The 23,638-nt window shown below is 51.1% G+C and overlaps 1 protein-coding gene across 1 annotated transcript in view; it reads right to left on the bottom strand.

The window, feature by feature from the left end:
- Window positions 1–23,291, bottom strand: part of TMEM132B (transmembrane protein 132B) — a 94,934-nt gene extending 71,643 nt beyond the window's left edge. Inside the window, exons 1-2 of the mRNA XM_044243538.1 lie at window positions 23,270–23,291; window positions 14,622–14,808 (exon numbers count right to left, since the gene is read on the bottom strand). Of these exons, the coding sequence (XP_044099473.1) occupies window positions 14,622–14,693 (72 nt within the window). The 5' untranslated portion in view covers window positions 14,694–14,808; window positions 23,270–23,291. The remainder of the gene's footprint in view (window positions 1–14,621; window positions 14,809–23,269) is intronic.
- Between the last annotated feature and the right edge of the window lie 347 nt (window positions 23,292–23,638).

Raw genomic sequence — 23,638 nt, 5'->3', positions numbered from 1 at the left:
GGGAGCACGGGGCAGGGGTGGCCGCAAGCTGGTGTGCGCGCGCCATCTAGTGGGCGCCCCGGGGACCGCCGCCCTGGGGCCCTCCGCAGGGCAGGGAGAAGCTCCGGCCCATCAGAAGTGCGGTTGGTGAAGTGAAGCCGCTTAGGAGGTGTCCTGGGCTCTGCACTAACCTATACAAAAAAATGGTGCCTTATCATATGTCCTGCCGCGTCCTCCCGGGGGGCGGAGGGCACGATCATTTACCAGCTGCACCTAATCCTACTGGTCGGTGACCTCACCCCGGGTTATGAAGTATTTCTGCTCTCACCATGGCTGTCAAGTGCGTCCCCTTGGAGCACGCTGGCGCGCAGGGGAGAAGGAGCTGTTAACCTTTACCGGGCGCACGTCGTGGGACAAGCACTGGGCACGTGTCATTATCTCACTGATCATCCTTCCAAAGCCTTGATGATGAGGCTATCCTAGTGGGAATTACATGTCCTTTAATACCAGTGGGATGACCAGTGTTCATGAAGGCAGGCTGTGCCAAAGATCCCAGGGCTTAAGCAAGCGGTGGATTGGGTCTGACATGCCGCAGCCCGGCCTTCCTTAAGCGCACCTGTTTCCCTGCAGTCCAGCACAGGGCGGGCCAAGTCCTTGCATCGGCAAGGCCTCGGGAGTGTCCTTTCCAACCAGAAATCTCCGTCTCGGAGGAGGCACCTGGAAGGCTCAGCGCTCACAGACAACTTGCCCATCCATAACTCCACATGGTGACGAACAACCCAGTTCACACGTGGACGGTCAAGGAGATTTCTCTTTCCAAAGAGAAAATTGGGTTCTCAGAGGGCAGCCTCCTGATGATTTTACCATCTTTAAGGGTGTGTGTAAAGCAGAAGCAAATAAAACCCTTCACGTAATTGCTCTCCATTTTGTCATTCGGGCCTCATCACCCAGCAACAGAACAATGCCCGAGCAGAAGTCGTTGATGGATGGGCTGTTCGGCGGATGTTTTCGTGAGATAGGTCATAAATATTAATGGTATTGACGGAGCCTTAAAGACGTGTCCCGTCACATTCCGGCGGCAAGAGAGGCCCCCAGAATCCTTCGTTCCTCTGCCCGACAGCCACGAGTCTCTTTCCCGGACTTGCTCACTGGGTCTGTTTTTCCCATTCACCTTCAGAAATTACCCATCAGCAAAGGTTTGCCAAAAAGACGCAGGTCAACTGAACTAAACATCTTAATGGGTTTTTCTTTCTTCTCCTTTTCCACTTAGCTGACTCCGGTTCCCTCCGCAAGAGCAGCCCTTTCGATGTTGCTATTTTTTAAATATAAGTTAGGAAATGACCTAACATCTGAGGCCGACGTGGGGCCACCGCGGTGACCGGTTCCGTGACCACGCGCAGCGGCGTCACCCTCGGGAATAACGCGACCGGGGGCCGGTGAGCGGCGTCGGGCCCGTCAGAAGTGTGCGTACAGCAGTGTGTGCAAACCGCGCGGCTTTAATCTCATCCGACAAAGACGGTTATTTCTGGTCATTTGTAAAACGCTCCCTCCCACTGGACACACATTCTCCTTGACCATTTAAAGTCGCTCCTTTTGGCTGCCACCGGGTCGGATCAATCAGGTGAAACCGTGTGTGTATAGACAAGCTAACGGCTATTTGCAGGCTAGCTCGCTCTTTCTTGTACATGAGAGCGCCTACCCGACAGCTCTGCTGGGGGGGGTTCACTCCAGACCCCTGCTGCCAAGGGTTGCGTGCTGCCTCCCACAGGTAAGGACACTAACAAATTTGTTTTGGTAGAAGGAGAGGCACTCGGGCCTTCTGGATGGACTTGCGAAGTCAGGACTCAACAAAAATGCGTTTCGGCGGCGCTGGGACCCCGTGCTTGTCCCGGCAAAGGGAGTCTAACCGGCAAGACTGAATGGAAATGGGCGCCGCTCCGTCGCTGACTGAAGAACTCCCAGCCTTGTAAGTCACCGTCCTTGCTGGCGACGGGCACAGTGTGGGACAGGGCTGCCGGGGGAACGCCGTCTAGATCTAAGTCAGCGCGTTCGTGCTATGCATGTAGACACTCGCCCTTGCTGCTCCTGTAGTGGGTTAGTCCCGCCCTCCCCCCATACATGCCCACTGGACTGTCAGGGTAGGGCCTTATTTGGAAAGAGGGTCTTTGCAGATGTCGTTAGTTAAATGAGGTCCGACTGGATGAGGATGGGCCAATGCCTGGAGTCCTCACAGGGAGAGGACCCACAGAGGCAAACCCACAAGCCAGCCCTCTGACGGCAGGGACAGACACTGGAGCGAGGTGGCCACACCCCAAGGAAGGCCTGGAGCCAGCAGAAGCCAGAACAGGCAAGGAAGGACCTAGAACCTTCAAGCCCTCAAAGGGAGTGTGACCCTGCTGATGTCTTGCTTTTGGAGCTCTGTCCTCCAGAACGGAGTGAGAAGTTCTGTTGTTTTCAGCCGTCGGGCTGGTGATCATTCACGACGGTCGCCCCAAGACACGGACCTGCCTCAGCACAGCCCCGCCCGGCACGCCACCATTTAGCACAGGATGTAAACCCACGTCCCAGCCCCAAGCCAGATGGCGTCTCACAGGGTGCATCAGAGTAACAAATGAAAGGGGAAGAAAAGAAATGGGAACCACGTAAATACTCATCGGTAGGGAAGGGGACGGAATGGCCCGTCACAGAATATGACAGAGCAGGTTTTTAAAAAATGGATGAGGCAGTTCTATCCACATGGGCTTGAAGCGGCCTCCAAGACATATTGTCGACCATTAAGAAGGCGATACACAGCACAGCGCCCTTTGTTTTACAGCACAGCCGCGCACACTTACACGCGAAACAGCTGGGTGTGTTTTCTGCAGCCACAGATACGTGTCCAAATGTAGATACAGAGCTCCAGACGGGAAACACAGAGAAAGATAAACCACCGTTGACTGGGGGAAGCACGTTGGGATTGTGGGCTGGTCCGCAAACACACCCGTCTTACCTGAAACGCTTTAAGAGGATGTGTTCAAGCACTCTTCGATTTTATTTTTTAAGTTTTAAACAAAACAAAAGACTAAGGGCAAAAAAGACACTCATTCTTAAGCCTTTAAAACTTTCTGAACTGCCCTTCCACTTAAGATCTCCCAAAGCTACGGCAGACACCCCGAGGGGCGGCGGACCCCCGCTGGACCATCCTGGGGGCCAGGACGTCCCTGCTCAGGCTGGCTCGGGGCGGGGGGGGCTCCAAGGGCCCCTCTGAAGGTCAGCCACAGGCAGGCCGGGTGGCCAAAGGACAAACCCCGACAGCCGGGGAGGGAGAGAGTGGCTCCATGAGAGGAAACAGGGGCCTCGCAAGATTTAAGTGCCCAGTGTGGGGGGTGCCATTAGGCACAATGATCCCAAGAAAATAAAGTCGCCTCCAGGGTGCCCAAAGCTTCCATGTAGCAAGCAGAGTGACTCACAGCCACTGGCCCAGCAGCATGGACGCTTACAGCAAGTGGGCAGGTTGGCAGCAGGTGCCTGCAGATCGGGTAAGAGCAGTTTCATGGGGCTTGGTCCTGGGGAGAGACGCGGCCTGTGCCCTCCCTCCTGTGGCAGCAAGACCCAGCTTCCCTGAGTATGAAGGAGGAGAAAGGCGTAGGAAAACGGGCTGTGCAGGAGCTGGAGGCGGGAGCACCTGCTGTGGTCCCTCTCTGCTCCAGGGGCCCCTGCTGTGACAACGTCTCTCTCCATGTTGCACCTGTGCCTCGTCCGTCCCATGAACTCGGAATAGCACCGGGCCAGAAACCCCTCGTGTTCTCTACTGCACACGCCGCTGTTCCAGACTCCTAGTTTTGACGGCCGTTTACCCCCAGGCTCTGCCCTGGATAATTCTCACGCGTGACTTCACCACAAGCCTGGGCTGATCCCACCCACGGGGAACTGGGTCCCAGAGCAGGGAAACCACCTGCCCAAGGTCTGGCGGCCACTAAGCGTGAGGTCCAGGATTTGGACACAGTGGCCGAATCTGCCCGCGCCGACACTGAGCGTCCCTTGGGGATCTGAGTTTGCCGTCAACTCGGATCATTTCAAAACTTCGCTGCTTGTCAAACAAGAACCAGGAGTCTGGGTTATCGCTGAAGGCAAGAAGGGGCCGGAACTCCATGCCCACTGTGACTGTCACTGGCACGCTCCTGGTCCAGATCCAAGATGGGCACAGACTCTGGGAGTCATTCCAAAGGCTGGGAACCCTGTGCCCAGGGTCCCACTTCTCTAGGGATGACAAGCAGCCTCTTCCCTGTGAGCTTTTCTCATGGCCCCAGGGGAACAGGCAGGAAGTCAAAGGTGGGTGCCCCCCCACTTTAGAGACCACAAATCCTCTCATCCCAGGCAGCGGAACCTCTCTCTCTCTCTCTGACCCCCTCTTCCTACCTTCCAAGGCACCCCACGCTCCCCACTCTGCTCCCAAATGTGTAGAATGACTGAGATGAGGTCTATGTACAGAAGACCAAAAGAAAAAAAAAAAAAGCCACCGTTGTCTCCCTAGAGAGAATTTGCCCATACCTGAGCTGACATTTGAATGAACAAGTGACAGACATGTCCAGAGCTGTGGGAAGGATTCTGGGTGGAGGACGAGCCCAGACAAAGGTCCTGGGGTAGCAAAGGGCTCGGGGTGGGTGAAGCGAGCTTTGGATATGCTGGTGAGGAGGGAGAACTGCGGCGCAGGAGGACCGGACGGCCGTCCCAGGGCTTCCGGCACGGAGTCTGCAGGATCTGATGCGTGTTTAAGCAGAGTGCTCTGTGTGTACTTGCAGAGTACAGACGGCAGGGTGTGGAGGGTGGAGGCAGGAGCTGAACCAACCACGCAAGAGAGATCTGACGGTGGGGAGGTTGGGGTTGGGGAGCTGGCGGTGCAGCCACAAGGGGAGATCGTGAATGGGAATCCATCCGTGCCCTCACTGCGCCGAGCTTGTCTGTATGTCCCCTGCCCCACCCCCGAGCGGTGGACTGCCAGAGGGCAGAGACCAGCACTCGGTATGTGTGTGTGTGTATCTGTGTGTGTATGTGCACAAACATATGTGGGCATGTCTATGTATGGGGGGTGGCTTATCTGTCCCCATCCGATTTCAGGGACCCCTGAATTCTAACAACAGACACCTTCTGCAGGCCCCAGGTTCGGAAGCCTGCTGGTTGTTACTGTACGTATGATCGGAGTCACAGTCCAGGAAAGGGGACACAGAAATGCAAGTGGACGTAAGAGCCTCTAGAAGCTGAAAACCGGCAAATGAGGGTCTTGATTTTCCCCCAGTGCCCCCAGAAGGAACACGGTCCCGCTGACGCCTTGATTTCTGCCCCCCAGACCCATCCCAGACTTCGGGAAGTGCAAGATAAGTTTGTGCTGTTGCAAGTCATGAGGGTTGTGGTAATTCATCATAGCAGCTGCAGGAGACAGATACGGACGTCGAGAACAGTGCCGGGCACCAGGAGGCCCGTGTGGCGTAAGCCGTTACCTCCAAGGCCTGCGGAACCCGCGCTGCCCTCCCCTGCACACTCTCAGCGCTTCCCAACCCCCACCCCTGCTCCACCCGCTCTAGCCCCGGGCCCTCTTGGAGGTCCTAGCTCACACCACAGCTGGGTCACACCACAGCTGGGTCTGCTGGCAGTCGGGCTCTGCTCCCTCTGCTGCTGCCTCGTCCTCCTCGGTTAGGCCTCAGGGCAGACACCGGACCCTCAGAAAGACATCTTCTTAATGCTCTGACACTGCCCACCCACTTCCCCGGTCTCTCCGTCCTGCTACCGGCGTGAGTTCTTGGACCTGAACGGATGGAACGGACTGTCCTGGCATGGGAGCAGCCTGCAAGCTGGGGCCCTGGGCCGCCGTCATCAGCATCTGCTGAAACACACAGTAGGCACACGAGTCCTGTTGGAAGGAAAGAAGTACTTGTGCCCAGGTCTGGTAAAGTCTCAGGCGGATACAACTGAGGACAGATCTGATTATTTCTCTTGTTTATTTCCTATGCGGAGCCCGTGTACCCAGTTGCCTAGAAACTCACCAAATGTGTTCATTTTTTTTATTCCAACCTTGTGGAAAGATAATGTGTTTTTACCGGCATGTGCAGAAAGGCGCTTTTTAGTTTTAAGAACGGTAGTGGGATAGTGGACTCCAGCCCCGCACTCTGCAGCACCCCTGGAAATAAATCTCTAAGCTAAGCTCAAAGCTCAGTAATTGGGCAGAAAACTAAAGAGAAGTGAGAGAGAATGAAGGGACACAGTGGAAGGGGAAAGGCAGAAAACTTGCGCTTCCATAATGAAAAGAAACAGGCACCGAGTTAGCATTTCCCAGGCATGGAGGGAACTGCAAAAAGATTATTTTCAAGCTTTAGGTTTTAAAGATGATGCAGAAAACATCATTATTACCCTGAGCTGTGACACTCCTCTTTTTCAACTGCCCTTTTTAAGATGGGATTTTGGAAGGTTTTGACCATCTGTGCTGTTCTGCTAGAAATGGAATTATCAGACACAAATGGTTTTCAACTCCAAAATTTCCATCAGCTCCACTTTCTCCCTCTCCCTGTACCAAAAAATAATAAACCCAGCACATAGTATATACTAAATAAATGTCCGTTGTACACTAATTGACTGGAAGGAAGGAAAGAAGGAAGGAACAGATGAATAGATGAGCAAATGGATGGATGGACGGATGGATGGATGGAAGGACAGATGGACAGATGGATGGATGAAGGAAAAGATGGATGGCTGTTCAAACATATGGACAGATGGATGGGCAGATGGAAAGATGGATGAGTGGACAGACATGAATGGACAGAATGATGGATGGAAAGATGGGTAGTTGGATAAACAAAATGGATGGGTGGAAGGACGGATGGATAGAGATGGTAGATGGACGGACAGATGGACAGACAGATGGGTGGAAAGACAGATGGATGAGTACATCATCACTGCCACTGTTGTTTTGCAAGTTTTCCTCCCTGGATCAGCTCCTGTCCTGGCTTCCAATCCTGGGGTCTCTCCCTCGTCCTATCAGACATTACCCCAAAGCTGCAGATTTGCCTTCATGAAGTAGAGATTGTTTCTCTACCCTAAAGGTGTCAACAGTCTCCAATGTTACCCAGGGCTACACAACTTGGTAGCAAAGTTCCGAATCATAAGCCTGGGTTGCCTTCCAGGGTCATGGTGCCCCCTCAGAAGGTGCAGTGAGACTGATGGATGGACAAACAGATAAAGAGACGGATGGTGGAGTTACAGCTGACTGCCCACCCCAAGTCTTCCCCCCTCTCGCCCGTCACAGCCGAGTCCCCAAATAACAGGTCTTCATCTCCCCACCTCTGACCACTGGCAATCTCTGACTCATGAAATCAAACTCTTTGCTCCCTCCAGGAGGAGAACCCACCACCCACTCTGAGACTGAACTTTGGCTTGGCCCTCACCCAAAGTGTGACAGATGTGCCCGCATATGGCCAGAGAAAATGGCAGCCCTGACGAAAATAATGATGACTAAAGCTGACTGAGTCCTGACAGGATGCTGGGCCAACACAGTAACACCCTCCCTGTAGTCCGACTGAGTCCTCACGGAACTCTAAAAGACAAGAAACCCCATTTCTTCAGTTTACAGACGAGAAAACTGAGTTTCAGGTAAGTAAAGTGATAGGCCCACGATAACCCAGCCAGTAAACACTAAAGTTCCAATTTCAGTCTAAACAGGTTGACCCAACAAGCTGTACTCTTGACCAAAATGTTCTACTGCCAACTACCTTAAAGGCAAAAATCATTGAAATTTTCCCAGTATGTGCATCACCCAAGTAAATGAACAGGATAACAAAACTGACAAGCTAGAGAGGGTCGTTAATTCGACATAACAGTTGGATCCGGTTCAATCTACCTGGGGTGCTTTCCACTGCACGCATGACCTTCACATTTTCCTGGATGTTGTAAGCATGCTTGTACTTGCTCTAGGTCCCTTGGTCCATATGACATCACTGTGCAGCAGATAGGACCAGTGTTCTTTCTTGGGATTCACACACGAGAAACTATAACAAAGAGAAGTTAGGGGACCCCTCGGAGGCTACATGCAGAATGAGAAGCCAGGTAGGCTCTGCCCTCAGGTCTCCTCTCCCCAGCTCCTGGGGTTGGAGGAGGAGCTACAACAGAAGCCTCCCTGGCCCCAGGCCCATGGTGGTCCCCTACCCTCCAGGATGAAAGGCTGTCTGTGTAAACAAAGAGGCTAGAGATCACCATGCCTGTGGGGTCTCTATCGTGAGATCCTCTGGAAAAGCAGAGTGCAGAGGGCTTCCCTGATGCCAGGAGAGCAGTGTCCTCAGAGCCTGGAGGTGTCAGAGGGGGTGGGTTGGCTGGGGATGACACTGAGACCCAGAAAGCTCCTCAGGCAACAGAACAGATCATGGGAAGAGAGATGGAGAGTTCTCAGTAAATAGCCTGAGCAAAGCAGGTGGGGGGAAAATAATGGCCCCTCTAGGATGTCCGCATCATAATCCCCAAAATCTATGCATATGTTACTTCGCCTGGCAAGAGGAAAAGTGAAGACTCTTGAGATGGGGAGATTTTCCTGGCTAACATCCAAGTGGCACCCATGTCATTGCAAGGGCCTTCCTAAGGGACTCTGGGAGTCAGGAGGGTCAGAGAGGAGATGTAATGACGGAAGCAGAGGTTTGAATGACATGGAGTCAGGGCCCAAGGGATGTGAGTGGCCTCTAGGAGCTGGAAAAGGCAACATGTGGCTTCTCCGTCTCAGCTTCAGGAAGGATGCAGTTCTGCTGACAGGTGCATTTCAGCTCAGTGAGACCCATTTCAGACTCTCGGGCCTCCAGACGATAAAATGATCATTTCTTGTTGCTTTAAGTCATTAAGCTTGGAGTGATTTTTTGCTGCAGCAAAAGGAAATTGACTCAGCAAAGGAGAGCTCCAGCCAGTGGCCTTGGGTTCTGACAGTAAATATGACCATCCATTCATCTGTTGAGCAAATACTGTATACTCGGCATCATGCACGGAGTCCCCAGTGATGAGAGCAAACAGGGTCCCTCCCATCCAGGAGCCTGCGATCCTGTTTCTGCTTTCCAACCTACTGCTGCCCAGCTCCAAATTCAGCCCTCATTACCTGCTCTATGTAAATGGGCCTGAGCCCTTTCCTTTGCCAAAAGGTGACGTGTTGAGCTGTCAGTAGGGGTGCTGGAGAGATGTTTCCAAGGGAAAGGGCTTTGCCTTGGGGTTCTGGTGCACCCTGTCTATGGGCTGTGCGCCCGTGCTGGGACTTCTCCAGCACTGGAAGCCATCCCCATGCCCAGCTCCTACAGTGCCCGGCACCCAGCAGCTTTGCCCAGCAGCCACCAATGCCTCTGATGAGACATCTTTCTATAAAGAACAGTCTTCAGGATTCCAGGAAGTTCCACTGGCATGCTACCTCTGCAAGTTCTCCACGTTCCATGAGCTGGGACCACACCCTGTCCAGCAAGAACTGGATCTCAGGGCGGGGGGGGGGGCTCATTCCTGGGGCCCCCAGCTCAGCCCTGGAGCCGTGGATGCTCGTGAAGGCTGCCATTCGAACACTCTTCAGAGTTCTCTTCATCTCTTACTAAGCAATCCGTCATTATTCCAGTCTCTGTTATGAAGAATGACCCTTTAGTGCAAACTTTCTCTGTTTAAATTCTTTCTCACAATCCGAGCCACACTGAGACAGACATGCACAATCACGTAAATAAGCGTGAGCTGAGAACACTGGTGGGGTCTACAAGAAGCAAGGGAACAAGAGTATAAGAAGGACAGAACTAATTTGGTCTGAGCAGCCAGGAGAGGCCTCTCCGAGTGGACTCTTGAGGCGAAAAGAGACCAGAAACCAGCCAAGTGGAACATTCTGGGCAGATCCAGGACTCACTGTGGCTGTGTCCCGAATGCACAGGCTTCTGATGAACAGGACACACTTGGGACATTGGAGTCATGTTGTGCAACAAAACCAGCAAGACAGCGGCCTCAACCAGAGCCTGTGGACCTTCAGATCCATTCCCTGTGGGGTTCTGGCTGCTCAGGGGGCCCAGGCCTGGTTCCCAGGAATGCCTCCCCTTCCTCCAGCCCCGGGCCAGTGGAATCTTGCTCTGGCCAGAGTTCCCGACTCTTCTGTTGTGTCTGCCTGCTCATCGTACTCATTGCTGAGCTGCGTGTTCAGGCTTCCATCCCTGTGTCCTCCCTACTTAAGTGGTTTCTGTTTCTGGGTACAACTGATACAGCAAGAAGCCCATTTGTGGATGTTCTGTGGATGCGTCATGTCTTCCATGCAGAAGCTGCCCAGAGTTAGTTGCCACTGAGAAGGAAGAAAGGAGGGGAAGAAGGGAAAGAAGAGAGAGAGGAAAGGGAAAGGGGAAGGCAGGAAGAGAGAAAAGGAAGAAGCCCGTAGAAGGTACTCCCTGCCAAGCACGGTAGGCAGAATGCTCCCCTTGGCAGCTGTGCGTCTGGGGAACGGCGACAGCTACTGACTACAAGAGGAGGAACTACCAACTTCGGTCCCATGGCCAACTTTACAAAACAGCTCTGGTCCTCTGGAGCCACGTCAGAGCCGCTCTTCCCAGTGCTCTAAGAGATAGATGGAGATACACAGCACCACTCAACCACCCAACCCCGGCGCCTTCCTGCCAAGAGGAATGAAAGCCCAATGTGAGAAACTGTCCCTGAGTAAAGACCAGCCAGATGGGGAGCACCGGGTGGCGTCAAATGGTCAGGGGCATGCCGCGTGCACAACACACATAAAACCAGCCTCCGTGAGCAGCAAAGCACCAGGATGGTCCCCTGAGGGGAGGGAGTGGGGGTGACAGAAGGAGGGCAGCAGAGAAACCTCCATATGCAGGCAAGCTCGCCACGGGTATCCACTGCACTCCACCTCCAGGCACCAGCCAGTAAGACAAGGGAGCAGGAAAGGAAAGAGTCAACAAAACAAAGTGGCAACCCATGGAATGGGAGAAGATATTCGCAAATGACACTACAGACAAAGAACTGATCTCCAAGATCTATAAAGAACTCCTCAAACTCAACACCCAAAAAACCAGATAATCATGTCAAAAAATGGGCAGAAGACATGAACAGATACTTCTCCAAAGAAGACATACAGATGGCCAACAGACACATGAAACAATGTTCATCATCATTGGCCATCAGGGAAATTCAAATCAAAACCACACTGAGAACCTTATACCAGTTAGAATAGCCAAAATCAACAAGATAGGAAACAACGTGTTTTGGAGAGGATGTGGAGAAAGCGGAACCCTCTTACACTGTTGGTGGGAAGGCAAGTTGGTGCAGCCACTCTGGAAAACAGTGTGGAAGTTCCTCAAAAAATAAAAAATAGGGCTTCCCTATGACCCAGCAATTGTACTACTGGGTATTTACCCCAAAGATACAGATGTAGTGAAAAGAAAGGCCACATGTACCTCAATGTTCATAGCAGCAATGGCCACAATACCCAAAATGTGGAAAAGAGCCAAGATGCCCTTCAACAGATGAATGGATAAAGATGTGGTCCATATATACAATGGAATATTACTCAGCCATCATAAAGAATGAATACTGAACTTTTCCATCAATTTGGAAAGGACTGGAGGAGACTATGCTGAGTGAAATAAGTCAAGCAGAGGGAGTCAGTTATCATACGGTTTCACTTACTTGTGGACCATAAGGAATTACATGGAGGACATTAGGAGAAGGAAAGGAAAAGTGAATTGGGGGAAATCAGAGGGGGGAGACAAACCATGATAGACTGTGGACTCTGAGAAACAAACTGAGGGTTTTGGAGGTGGGGAGGGTGGGAGGTTGGGTGAGCCTGGTGGTGGGTATTAAGGAGGGCACGTGTTGCATGGAGCACTGGGTGTGGTGCATAAACAATGAATCTTAGAACATTGAAAAGATAAATAGAATAAAACAGAATAGAATAGAATTAAAATAAGATAGATAAGATAACATAACATAACATAACATAACATATCATAACATAGAAAACCACAGGCTCAAAATGAAGTCACTTATGCTACGACCACATCACCAAACTGGGGCCCCACACCCGGCCTCCTGAAAGTGTCAGCCTCCCTCAGGAACATAGAATTAACTGGTTGGTCTGCAATGTTCTGATGAGCACCAATAAGGCAACCTGTCCCACGGGCCCTCTCGATCCCCCAAAGGAAGATGAGATAATTTACCTGAGACCCTTTTGTCTGCAATGGAAGGTGACCTCCCCTGAAATTATCCTTTTTTCTGTTTATAATTTTCTTGTCCTGCCTTTAGAACCCCTCCCTTTCTGTAGCCCTTTGGAAGTCCTCCCTACTTTCTAAATAAGATACTGCCCGATTCACGAAACGTTTAATAAAGCCAATTAGATCTTAAAGAAATAAAAAAAAAAAAGAGCAGGGACACCCCACAGGGAAGCGCCGACCCCTGCAGAGAGACCATCAAAGCCAACCCATGATCTAGGACCACATTCTGAATGCCTGCTTTCCCTGCCCTGCCAGGCTCTTCCTTCCTTCCTGTGTGGGTTTCACCACCTCCTTCTCTCCCCACCCCAATTCTGTGTTGTCCCAGCCCCGAGCCCTGACCCTGTGAGGGACAGCCCACCCGGCCTGGAGCTGTGAGTTAGGTCTTCAGGCAGCATCGTGAGAGAGGGTGTCTCCGTCAGCAAAGAGCATTCGTGTGTCTGTAACGAAGATCTCATCAGGAAAGGGGATCCCAAGAGACTGGACAACCAGCACATCCCCTGAAGCCCAATAAGAGCAGATAACGGTCCACACTGGCAGGCACTCTCCTCAGAAGGGGACTTCGGGCCAGCGATTAGGGCCGGCGAAATGCTAAAACCCAAGTTTGGCCAAGGCTATACTGTTGCAAACACTGAACACACCACAACAGCGTGAAATCAGCCACCAACAACCCACGACAAATGGTTATGGCTGTGTCTGACCCTGGATTTGGTCTGGGGGCTTCTGCGCTTGGCCAACCACGGGGCTCTGCCCCTCTCCTGGTTCCAGCCCCCTTTCCTGCTCTTCCCAAAACCGACACTTGCCCTTCAGAGGAGGGCGTGACCTTCTCCCTCGAAATTCCGTCCTCAGAAGCAACAGGAGGCTGCAGAATCCCCATGAACAGAGAGCCACCCATTAAGCACAGAGCCCCCATGGTAAGGACGCAGGGTAAAACCATAAGCCAACCTCAGCCAGACTGAGGTTGATCTGGAGAATCAGAACAGTCTCATTCTGCTTTAAAATCCACATCCGTCTCCCTCTGCCCCTTAACAGGGCCATTTCCTGCTGACTGCGACTGCACCGAAACCAAAGTGGGGACTGTAGCCGAGGCAGGTCAACTCCATCAGGCTAACTTTCGAGAACTAGATAAGCCAAGTAGCCGGGATGAAAGCAAGGGGTTCATTCATGTGCTGACCTTCATTCACAGCATACAGCAACTGTCTCAGGCACTGTTCTAGGTGCCAGGATCGCAGATGTGGACACAACTGACGGACTCCTACCCTCACGATCTCACCTTGCAGGAAGGGGATGGAAGGGGAGCCCTGCACCTCCAACACCAATAACATCTATAAAGAAGCTGAAACAGGGCAGAGGTGTGAACAGGAAGAGCCGGGTGACAGGAACAGAGAGCCAGTTCTGGCCCACATGGTTGGAAAGTGCGTCTCTTAACAGTCAAGGTGAAGAGAAGGAGCCAGGCACGGGGACACACAGGGAAAGCATGTTTTGGGCATAGACAAGCATAAGAACCTCGATATGGGAACTGCAGACTTTATTGGCAGGTGTAGGGTTTCATCTGCGAGGACCTCAACCCTGGTATCCAACTGGAGTATGGATAATAGAAACACCCATGGATTTCTCTAGAATATCTGGGTGCTGACCCTCATGCTTTGTCGCCAGATGGAAGGCTGAAGCAATGCTGAATATTTCCTGTTCCACCAAACATTTCCAGTGCGGGAAGGGGTATTAGGAATGGGGCACTCCTGGGGACTGGTGACCCCTGTGACTCACCAGCATTGTCCTTTTACACTCTGGACCCTCATGCATGACCCTGTTCTGAGATGGGCCCCTGAGCCTGGTCATGAACGGAGCCTTAACCAAGCTCAGAGGGAAAATCTGGTTACCTCCTGGCCAAGAACAGAAACGGGACGTGGTTTTACGGACTCTGGGACCCTCTGCAGGCTCAGCGGGTCAGTCCCCAACAAGGCTGCTTCAGGCTATCACATTTTTCAGCTTGCCCGGCCCCATGCTACCTGGGAACTGCCTGGTGAGGCTGAGTAGCCAGAACTGCTCACTCAGCGTGCAGAGCGCTGTGCCCACTCTGACGCCTGGTGCGTTCCACTCGGCCCAGCACTCGGTCCTGATGGGGGCCCAGATTGAGACCATAAAGAACAGGAGCCCCCAGGAAATATTCACCAAAATCCACAAAGGAGAAGAGATTCACGGCAGACCCCAAATAGTTTCCAAAAAGGCATTAGAGAAAGCAGGCTAATAAAATGTAATCCAAGTGTATTTCCCTTGCTTAAACGTTCTCATCAGGTGCATAAAAAAAAATAACAGGTTATAAAACAGGTTTATAAAACATGTTTCTTGGAACATTAGAAGCGCACCAAGAAAACCTCTTGGTGACCCTCTGCCGAAGCTCAGATTTCTCACCATTGCAAGAGGGACGATGCCCACAAAGGATGTCGGGCTGACGAAGATCTCGGAGACGGCCAGCTCGCTCATGGCGTCCTCCACTGGGTACTCTACCTGCCAGGTGATGGGCTGCGCCCCGGCCAGGCCGCTGCTGTTGTCGATCCCAAAGTCCACTTGCAGGATCTCATAGAAGGTGCCATTTGCCCTGGAAAACAAACACAGGTCGAAGTGAAGTTGAAAACCTGAGGCTCCACAGAACGGCAAGAGGCATGAATGCCATGTTCCTCCTTGCCAGTCGAAAGCCCAACACAACAGTGTTGACAGAGCCTGATTCATGGGCTGTCAGTGACCCCCACACCTCCAAGTGGGTGGGCCGTCCGTCTGCAGGGCTCAGTGGGAACCCATCTGTTCCTCCCTGGGTAAACAGTTCAGACAGCTCTCCCCACCCCCATGTTTGCACACAGCGAGGGGCCCTGAGCCTCCCTCCATTCCTGAGGCACAGCCTGGACTCTGGCTAATTCCACATTTGCGTATCTGTATGCCTGTGGACCTGTGGCTCAAACTCAGAGCTTTATGATTTGGGGAGAAGGGTGGTGACGTCATGGACTGATGGGAGCATGAGGAGACCAAGCAGGGAAGGACTCCATAGCTCCCTGTCCACTACGTAGCTATGAGTGACACATAAGAGGGTACAGGGATTCCTCGTTTCATGACCCTGAAGTGAGATGAGACATAAGAATTCCCCTGCCTTAATTCATGGAGTGGCAGCACTGCATATGTGTTTGGAGGAGGGGAAGAAGGCGGATGGGACACAGAAACATGAAAAAGACCAGCGTCATTCTCAGTATTTTTGTACACGGGAGCGCCTTGTCATTGACGGGGATGTTGTAAATGATAGGCAGCCCATTGTACCAGCGGCAGACGTCACTGAACAGAAAGTTAAGACAAGAGTCATCCAGCACAGGATTTGTGAAGGACTCCTGTTCTGTAGCCTTTCCCGTCACCCCTGAGGCTAACTTTATCCCCACCCCAGGAATCTGACAGCAGAGTGACCGATTCATGGTTCCCCGAGACCTGAGTCACACAAACCATCCTATTCTTTTACTGTCAGTGGGCCTGCCTGGACCAAAATGGGCTTGGAAGCCTTCAGGGTGTGGACAGGGTCTGCAGAAAGAGTTTTGAAAATCAACCTGGGCTTGCTGGTCGCCCACCAGAAATGTCGTACCATGGACAGCTCCCCTCCCACCTGCTGATTAAGAAGAGAGTGAAAACCCCAACTGGATGGTGAGAGGCAGCCAAGAGGTACAGAGGCAAGGGTCAGACATAGTGATAGTATTGACAGAACTGACCTGCCCGATGCAGAATTCCACTCAAATCAGAATGACACTAGACTCCATATAGAACTGGTCATGCCCAACCCTCTTCCATGCAGGCAAGGTTTTAAGAAACTCTCTGATAGTGCTCTGTCCAATACTGTGGCCAGCAGCCAGAAATGGCTATTCACCCTGAAATACAAATTTATTCAAATGACACAGCTGGTTGTCCCAGTTAAGCTGGGTTGGGACATGGGAGCTCTGTTCTCAAGTATCTGTTTGTCATGGTGTTCTGCACAGGGAAGACAGCATGTATGGCATAGAGATCCCTCAGTTCGTGAGAAGATGGACAATGGATACACAGGAGAACCCCCACCCGGGGGCCCCAGTTTACCTGGGTATCTCTAGTAAAAAGGCAGAACAAGGGGAGGCTAAGAGCTAATTCTGAGTTGCCAGCGGGATTTCAGGGTCTTAGGGACGGAGGCCCTCCCTTTAGCCACCCTCCTTCCTCTCCCCAGCCTGAAGTTTCCTCTCTGGTCACAGCAAGTCCTTACTTCTCCATCTGTTGAGTGTCCTACAAGAGATGCTTGGTCCTATTGGACGAGATCTTCAATTCCTCTTTGGGCTGCACTGTCCTTGGAACCATGACTTAGGAGTTGCTTCTTTTTTTTTTTTTAAAGATTTTATTTATTTATTTGACAGACAGAGATCACAAGTCGGCTGAGAGGCAGGCGGGGGGGCGGGGGAGGAAGCAGGCTCCCCGCTAGCAGAGAGCCTAATGCGGGGCTCGATCCCAGGACCCTGGGATCATGACCTGAGCCGAAGGCAGAGGCTTTAGCCCACTGAGCCACCTAGGTGCCCCTTGGGAGTTGCTTCTAATTCCTCCTGGGTTCTCAGCACTTGGTAGACCTCAGCAAGGCAAATGCCAAGAAATTGAGACCTCCAGCAAGAGAAGAAAAGGAGCATAACTCTCTGTGTTCTCAGCGATTTGATCCTGCAAAATCTGCACTCTGGTCTCAGGGGTATAGAAACAGCCAGTCTTAGGGCAGAGGGGGCAGGGTCTGTGTGAAAGGGCCAGCCCCCTCCTCCCTTCCCGGGCCTTTCCTGGTTCTCTCTGACTGTCCAGCCCATGAGCTGCCCAAGCTACAGGAATCTGCCCAAGTCCAGCTACAAACGGATCAACTCAGAGTCACTTACGCACAGGTTTTTATTTTAAGTCATTTCCTTCAAACTGGAGGAAAGGGGTCTTTTTAGTTTCAGGCAGCTGGCATGCTTGCTAATAAGTCCATTTCTATGGAAACGGGTTTGTAATTATTAACTTTACCTGGCCTTGATCTGTCCTGGATAAACCTTTCAAATTTAGAAAAGTGCTTCACGATCCTCTCAATTTAATAATTACCAACTGCCTTTGAGGAATCTAGATCAGTATTGTGGCTGTGAGATATTCATTAGATATGTTTGTTTCCCTGGGGTGGAGAAGTGTGTGTGTGTGTGTGTGTGTGTGTGTGTGTTCGGAGGGGTCAGGCAGGAATTGCTACTTGGCTGCTGCTCCCCTCAAGGCTGAGCACTCAGCATCCTCCCAGAAGGACTTGGTTCCCAAAGCCCTGTTTCCCATGGAAGCTTCTGCTTGAGTAAAGCTGAGCATCTTCCCTAGGACTCCAGGACCCCTAAGGTGGGGCTGAGGCCGCTTTTGAATGCACAGCTCAGACACACAGGCAAGAAGGAGGAGAGATGGAGACAGGGGAGGGGTATGGGGGACCCAAACCAGCAGCTTGTCCCCGAGAGCCACATCCTGCCATTTCTCAGCATCTAACTCATGATGACCATCATGGCTGTTTGGGGGAGGGAGGGGAGGAAGAAGGGAGGGAGAAATAAGAGAAGGGGGAGGGGAGGGCTCGAAACCTTGAACTCTTCTCCAGCAAGTTGTGCCATTTGCATCGATGATTCCCCCACCACCTCCACCAACCTCTAAATGGTTCTGAGCTCCCAGGCTGAGCTGCTGACGCTTTCCCCACATGAGCTTCTTCTCTAGAAGTGGAGCAAGAAAGGCTGACCTCTGTCGGGAATCTCCGTCTTAAGAGCTTTTCTCTGGCATTACATTTTTAAATGACCAAAAGCAAGGCACCTACTGGCTCATGACCACATTGAGCAAAGGTCCCGGGAGAGGTTGTGCTGGTTCCTCCCAGTGAGCACAAGGAGGCTGAGCTCCAATCTCCCTCTAGCCTGTTTACTCCGTGGGGATCGGGAGGTGCCTGCAGCAGCTGACACACCCAAAAAACTGTAGGCCTTCAGTGCTTATTTGTTTAATTCACTGACCACACCTAAACGGTGCAGTCAGACACCTGTAAAGATCCAGGGCTGCCCTCTGCATTCCGGGAGACAAGGAGTTACCAGCCCGCTGAGTTCTGAGCCATGTTCTTGGGCCTGGCTGGCCAGTGTGTTTATACTCGTTGCTCTGAGAAGGTAGGTCTGTCTCCACTACCACAATGTCATTCACTTCTTTAAGACTTTGTTTTTTCACAAAGTTTTAAGTTCACAGCACAATGGAAGGGAGGGTACAGAGACCTCCCCAGAAGCCCCCTGCCCTCTCCACTACTTCCTCCCACTATCAGCCTCCCCACCAAACAGTACATTTGTTACCACCGATGAACCTAGGTTGACATCACCACCACCCAAAATCCATGACTGACTTCACAGTTCAGTCTCGGTGGCGTACATTCGATGGGCTTGGACAAACGCAGGATGACCTCCATCTACCCTCATGGTGTCCTATAGAGAATTCTCACCATCCTCTGGCAAGTCCCCTATGCTCTGCCTATCCAACCCTCCTCTGCCCACTCCCTGGAAGCCGCTGAACTGTTTGCTGTCTCCGTCGTTTTGCCTTTTCCAGAATGTCCTATCACTGGAATCCTATGTGTGAACCCTCTTCAGACTGGCCTCTTTCACTTAGAAATATGTATTTAAGGTTCTTCCACATCTTTTCGTGGCTTGACAGCTCATTCCTTTTAAGTGCTGAATAACTTTCCATTGTTGGGCTGGACCACGATTTATTTAATCACGCACCTACAGAAGGACATCTTGGTGGACATAAGCTTTCTACTCCTTTGGGCAAAATACCAAGGAGATGACTGCTGGGTGGCATGAACCTGACTCTTCAAAGGCCAAAGCCTATTGTAACATGACAGTCACTATGGTCCCCGGCACACTGATTTATGCAGTGACATTTAGTAAGCACATATTATGCGTTAGGCACTGAGAATTCATTGGTAGACGAAACAGATAAGATCCCTATCTTGCTGGTCAGGTAAATAAAGAAGGCAAGTCCTGGTCGTGGAAGATGCTGTCCTAAAATGAAATAGAATCGCATTTCTTTTTTAAAAAAGCTAAACAAATTTTTTAATTAAAAAAAATTAAATACAAATAAATACAAAAAATTTTAAATTAAAAGGGTCCATTTTTATTTTAAACTAGAATATAGATTACAACAAGAGACAATGAAAGGTCTGGGGCCTGCCTGTATAGGAAATGACATTTGAGCTGAGACCCAAAGGATGACGAGAAGCCAAACAGACCCTCAGCAAATGTTTGTTGAATAAATGAGTAAATCTATTTTAAGCTTAAAAAAAAAAAATCGTGGGAAAAGCTTATCCCAAACCATTCAGCATGAGCACAAGGTGCTAAAGGCAAAAGAATATCCATTCAGTGTTTGCTCAAACACCACCTGCTCAGTAAATCCCTTTCAGACCACGCTATCTAAAGTTCCATCCCCGTACCTACAGCTCTGGCCCCGTTAGCCAGCTCTCTGTTTCCTGTGGCTTTTACCTTTCCACCTACTAAGTGATTTGTCGACTAACTGATTGATCAGTTGTGTTGGTCCCCACCCCCACTCATGAGCGCGTGCACACACACACACACACACACACACATACATTCCTACGAATGTGTTTGCCCGTTACTGTATCCCCAGCACTTAGAACTCTGCCTGGGATGTGGTTGGTCCTCATCTGGTATCAAGGACTATCCAACAACAGCTGGAACAAGATCTCAGAGGAACATGTCCTTAGCGAACCCTGAGACTAGGTGTTGGGAGAAGACAGACTGGCAAGTCAGGGAAGGCTTCCTGGAGGAGGCTGGACTCAGGCTGATCTTTGAACAACAGACTAGTAAGACAGGCAGTTGCTGCAGCCCCACTGCTTGGGGTCCCTCCTCACACCCTTTCCCCTCCGAACATGCTTCCCACTCCCGGACTGCCCCCCACACCAGTCCGCCCAGAAAGGAAAGAAGCGATCGCTGCTCATCAGGCCCATCAAGGGGACAGAGGCTCCCGAGTCCATCACTCTGCCTGTCACGCGGCTCTTTTCATCCTGATCTAATGACCAGCTCTCAGGATCTGGGATGAATAAATCATCTCCTTCTGCAATTCCATAAAACCCAGGCACTCCCTCCTCATTTCTGTTTTGTCAAAGGCAGCGCTGCCAAAGATTGCCGTGGGAAGAGCGTTTCAGGTTGACGAGTCGGGCAGTGTTTGGCAGTCAAAGGTCTAAAACTATTTAATAGCCGGGAGTCTCGAGCAGGGACTTAGAATCTTTCAGACTCAAAACATTCTCTCCTCGTTGGTTTGATTTCCTGACTTCCCATCATCAAATTTTTATATAGAACTTGGAAAAAAAATTCCGAGACTGTGTCAGTTGGGGACAGTCCAAGGGCCGAGGCTCCTTTATTGCATTTCTGATTGACTAGGAAAAGCTAAACAGAAAGCCCAGAGGTTAGAATGTGGTCCCCTGGGCTCACCGTGGCCCGACCCATCCTTTATTAACTGTCCCCAGCACCGCATTTTTGCGAAATTTGAACTAGCTGCCAATATTTTTAAATGCAGAGAATCCACACATATGCTCCCCCAAAGAAATGGGATTTCTGGCTTCTCCGGGAAGATGGAGAGACCAGGCGATATTACTCCACATCCCCCTTGTGGCAACAATCAGCCAGAGCCACAGAAGGCTGTCCCCACCATTGGGGCTGGAACTCTCCAACAGGCCACTTTATCCATGTGTTGTGTCCCTCGGGTCCCTGTAGGCATTTGTGATCTCTGAGAAAACACGTTTTGTTTTTGGCCTGCTAGTAAACACCTGATGAGCTGTTTCCCACTCACACGATTCCTCCTCCTCTTGGGAACATTTCTCTCCCCACCACCCTGCCCCAGCCTCCTGCCGTGGTATTATCCTGCCACCCAGCCCCTAGCCACGGCTCTGCTCTGGACTCGGCAGTGAACCCTGACCTCAACTGGGTGAGGGGCGCTCCCTAGCAATGTCAGAACCTTCTAGAAAATTCCCAGCTTGGCACAGAAAAAGTGCAGAGTGTCCACAAAGAAGCTGGACACAAATGTTCATTGTAGCATTTTCCAGAACAGCCAAAAAGTGAAAACAATCCAACTGTCTGGTAGGAGTTGACTACCGGCGGGTACAGAGCTTCTTTGGGGGGTGATGAAAATGTCCTGGAATTAGGTAGTGGGGAGGATTCCACAATTTGATGAATCTACTAAAAAAAAAAAAAAAAAAAAAACACAGGATCGTACACTTTGAAAGGATGCATTTTATAGTATGTTAATTATATCTTAATTATCTAAAATTTTTAAAAATGGGAGGAAAAAACCAAGTCACAAAAGGATCCGCATGGCCTAATACTTTGTATTAAAACGGTAAGCACGTGGGCAACCATTCTCTGTATAGTTTATATTAAAAACCATGAAAACATGCACCATGATGATCATGTCCACCTCAGAGGAGAGAGAGAATGAAACCAGCAAGAGGCACGGAAAGGCTCCGATTGGGTATATAGTATTTAGTTCTTTTAAAACGTGAAGAGAATGAAGCCAGGTGGTAAGAAAAGAAGAAGCTGGGGGACAACACTGAAGGTGTGCTGGGACATATCCATATGTTTGTCTAATCAAGGAACATTTTGTTTAAAAATAAACATTTATTTAAATATAGAAAGCTGCCATCCTCGACTCTCTCTCTCTCTCTCTCTGTCTCTCTCTCTCTTGTTTGGTTTCTTCTTCTTTTGTTTGACTCTCCAACTGGCACTTCTGCTGGCATCCAGCCAGGACACTCCCCATCTGCCTCTTCAACCAGCTCGCGAGAAGGCAGCCAACCCGTGGCCCCCACGTCCCAACCCCAGGAAATAAGGCAACGATATCATCTTCTTTTCTTTCTTAAATATTTTAAAGTCCCTCGCAGGCTGGTATGAGTGACCTGAGTTTGCTTCTTTTCCCAGAGCTGAGAACAATAAATCCCGGGAATGAGCGAACACTCAGGCAGCCCCTCCCCCGCCCCGTCCCCCCACACCTTCTCAGCCGCCAAACCCAGGACTATTTCTCCCACTCAACCTCACTTGCAGCATCTTTGATTTTTATCGGCATCACCATGCCAAGCCCGGAGACAGCGAAGACAATCGCCACAATTAATCTTTTCCTTCCCCCGCTATCTTGCCGACAACATCCCCAAAAACTTTCCAGGAAATGCCAACCCAGAAACCATCCCTCATACCGACTTCCGAGGTACAACTTCTCCGAGTCGGCCCCTCTGTTCCTTCCTATGCCCACCCTGGAGGACAACTGTTGTTCTAGAAGATGACTCGTGGGATCAAATGCCATTAGGTCCCCCTAAAGAGGAGAGGCCAAGATGCGCCGGCCGGCGTGAGAGAGGGCACCAGGGGCTCTGGCCTGTGCACGGGGCCGGCCTTGGGGGCCGTTAGTTCTCCTCTGTGTTCCCAAGACATTCTCGGCCGCACCTAAATACGGAGTTGGGAATCATATTGCTAATTTATTATTATTTTTTTAAAGATTTTATTTATTTATTTGACAGACAGAGATCACAAGCAGGTAGAGAGGCAGGCAGAGAGAGAGAGGAGGAAGCAGGCTCCCTGCTGAGCAGAGAGCCCGATGTGGGACTCGATCCCAGGACCCTGAGATCATGACCTGAGCCGAAGGCAGAGGCTTAATCCTCTGAGCCACCCAGGTGCCCTATTATTTTTTTAAATAGGCTCCAAGCCAGCGTGGAGCCCAGTGGGGGTCCAAACCCAGAACCCTGAGGTCACGACCTGAGCCAAAATCGAGTCGGACACTTGACCAATTGAGCCACCCAAAAGCCCCCATAATGTTGCTTTTTAATAAGTAAGGTTTAATAACATTATTAATAAACATGTTAATTCTTGAATAAATAATAGATTGCTGGGTTTTAAAATTCTAAAAATACAGAGAAGACAACAGTGAAACAGTGAATCCTCCTTCCTTTGCTGCCTCCAGATTCCCCAGCCCCTCTCCCCTCTGCCAACAACAGTCATTGTTCGTTTTCTTACCGGCCCCCCAGAGAGGGCTGTGTGTCTGCGAGCACGAACAGGCAGGACACGGTGCACACTGAGCGTTCTGTTCTAGCCTCTAGAGCCCTGCTCTCTGACCCGAAGGGAAGGGGAGCTCTGGCATTTCTCCTCCCCAATAGGAAGTGAGGGCAGAACCAGCCACCATCCAGCCACGGGGACCAGCTGGCAAGGGCAATCGGCCTGGGCGCCCAGAAGGGGTGCAGTGAGTGGCCGAAACCCGGCTGAAGCAGGTCCCAAGGTGGGGAGGAGAGGGGCGCCCCCAGGACTGACCAGGGTCACCTCCGGAGTCCATGCACGAGACGCTGAGTGCAATGAGTCACTTCCCTGGGCCTGCACATTGCCGAGAGA

Source organism: Neovison vison, chromosome 3, assembly GCF_020171115.1.
Source record: "Neovison vison isolate M4711 chromosome 3, ASM_NN_V1, whole genome shotgun sequence".
Lineage (NCBI taxonomy): Eukaryota > Metazoa > Chordata > Mammalia > Carnivora > Mustelidae > Neogale > Neogale vison.
The sequence above is the reverse complement of the archived record's forward strand: the minus strand, read 5'-3'. Positions and strand labels throughout refer to the sequence as shown.